Source organism: Pundamilia nyererei, unplaced genomic scaffold (genome assembly GCF_000239375.1).
Source record: "Pundamilia nyererei isolate P.nyererei 1_Seehausen unplaced genomic scaffold, PunNye1.0 scaffold00060, whole genome shotgun sequence".
Lineage (NCBI taxonomy): Eukaryota > Metazoa > Chordata > Actinopteri > Cichliformes > Cichlidae > Pundamilia > Pundamilia nyererei.
This window is the reverse complement of record NW_005187461.1, coordinates 1,182,196-1,183,308: the sequence shown is the minus strand read 5'-3', so window position 1 is coordinate 1,183,308 and position 1,113 is coordinate 1,182,196. Positions and strand designations below refer to the sequence as shown.

At 46.5% G+C, this 1,113-nt stretch overlaps 1 protein-coding gene across 2 annotated transcripts in view; it reads right to left on the bottom strand.

Annotated features, from left to right (window-relative positions):
- wfdc1 (WAP four-disulfide core domain 1) overlaps window positions 1-733 on the bottom strand; it is a 10,145-nt gene extending 9,412 nt beyond the window's left edge. The window contains exons 1-2 of one of the 2 annotated variants that reach the window (XM_005734759.1): window positions 692-733; window positions 225-538 (exon numbers count right to left, since the gene is read on the bottom strand). In XM_005734759.1, coding sequence (XP_005734816.1) covers window positions 225-335 — 111 coding nt within the window. In that variant the 5' untranslated portion in view covers window positions 336-538; window positions 692-733. Of the gene's footprint in view, window positions 1-224 lie in introns of both variants that reach the window. The other variant, XM_005734760.1, reaches the window with a different exon arrangement.
- Between the last annotated feature and the right edge of the window lie 380 nt (window positions 734-1,113).

Here is a 1,113-nt window from a genome sequence, read left to right as displayed (position 1 = left end):
TTTTAATCACAGCCCTCAGGCCTACTCGAACACCTCTCACCTCAGACACAAAACTGCCCTGACAGCTCAAAGTGCCTCCCTGTAACCGAGCAGACATTGTACTGCAGTGCTGTGAGCTTTCACCGACTTCCACTTTACAAGATTCTCTAAACAACCCCGAGACAGAGAAATACACACACTCGTATGTACAGTAGAAAAATCAAAGGTGAGGTTATGTGCCCCACCTTATGGTTGAGTCCTCTTTTCCTGATTCTTCTGGCATCACTTCCTGTGGAGAGGACCAACAGGGACAGGAGCACCAGCAAAGAGCCTGGCATGGTCTGTGTTCTGCACATCCCCCTCCTTCTTCTCCTTTATTTTCTCAGAAGTATTCCTTCTTCCTCTTTATTACAGAGATTTACTCGGAGTTTGTCCTGTAGCTGTTTGTAGGTCCTCTGGTTTGTTGCCTTTCCAGCTGAAGCAACAACTCTGGGTGCTCAAGTGCAGCCAGAAATTACACAAGCGCTCTCCCTCCAACAGGTCCTGCCTTTATATCCGGCTGAGGAAAAGTGACGGGCAGAATGACAGAGTAGAGAAAAAGTAGAGGAAAGTACAGAGGGGATGAATAGAGGCAGTACAGGAAAGGAAGGAGAATTGTTAGGGGGAGTAAAGAGGGGAAGGGAGAAACAGCAGCAGTCTGTGCATCAGTTACCGAGAGCTGAAACTGTCTGCTGGCACAGCGTGTGCACATGTCTCTGGAAGAGAGAAGGGGAGGTGAAAGGAGGGAGGGAGGACTGTTGGAGAGGGCAGTGAGTGTGAGACCGCCCCTTGGCCCCTCGTTGCATCTTGTAGCACATCTGGTGATCTTTATGTAAATTTGACAGCATTTTGTCAGCGTGCATTTGTGACTTATTTTATTTTATCTCGTTTCTTTGCACGGGGTTTAAAAAGACTTCACTGCTAGCCTGGAGTTCATACACGCTTTTTAACTATTAACAGTCCAAGATTGAATTACAACAGAGTTAGCACACACCTGATTCATATGGCAAGGTGTCTGAAATTGCACAAATACACCTAGCTGTCTGAATGAGTGTCCAAGTGTGAATAAATACAAGCTAATGTTTGTTGGCAGAG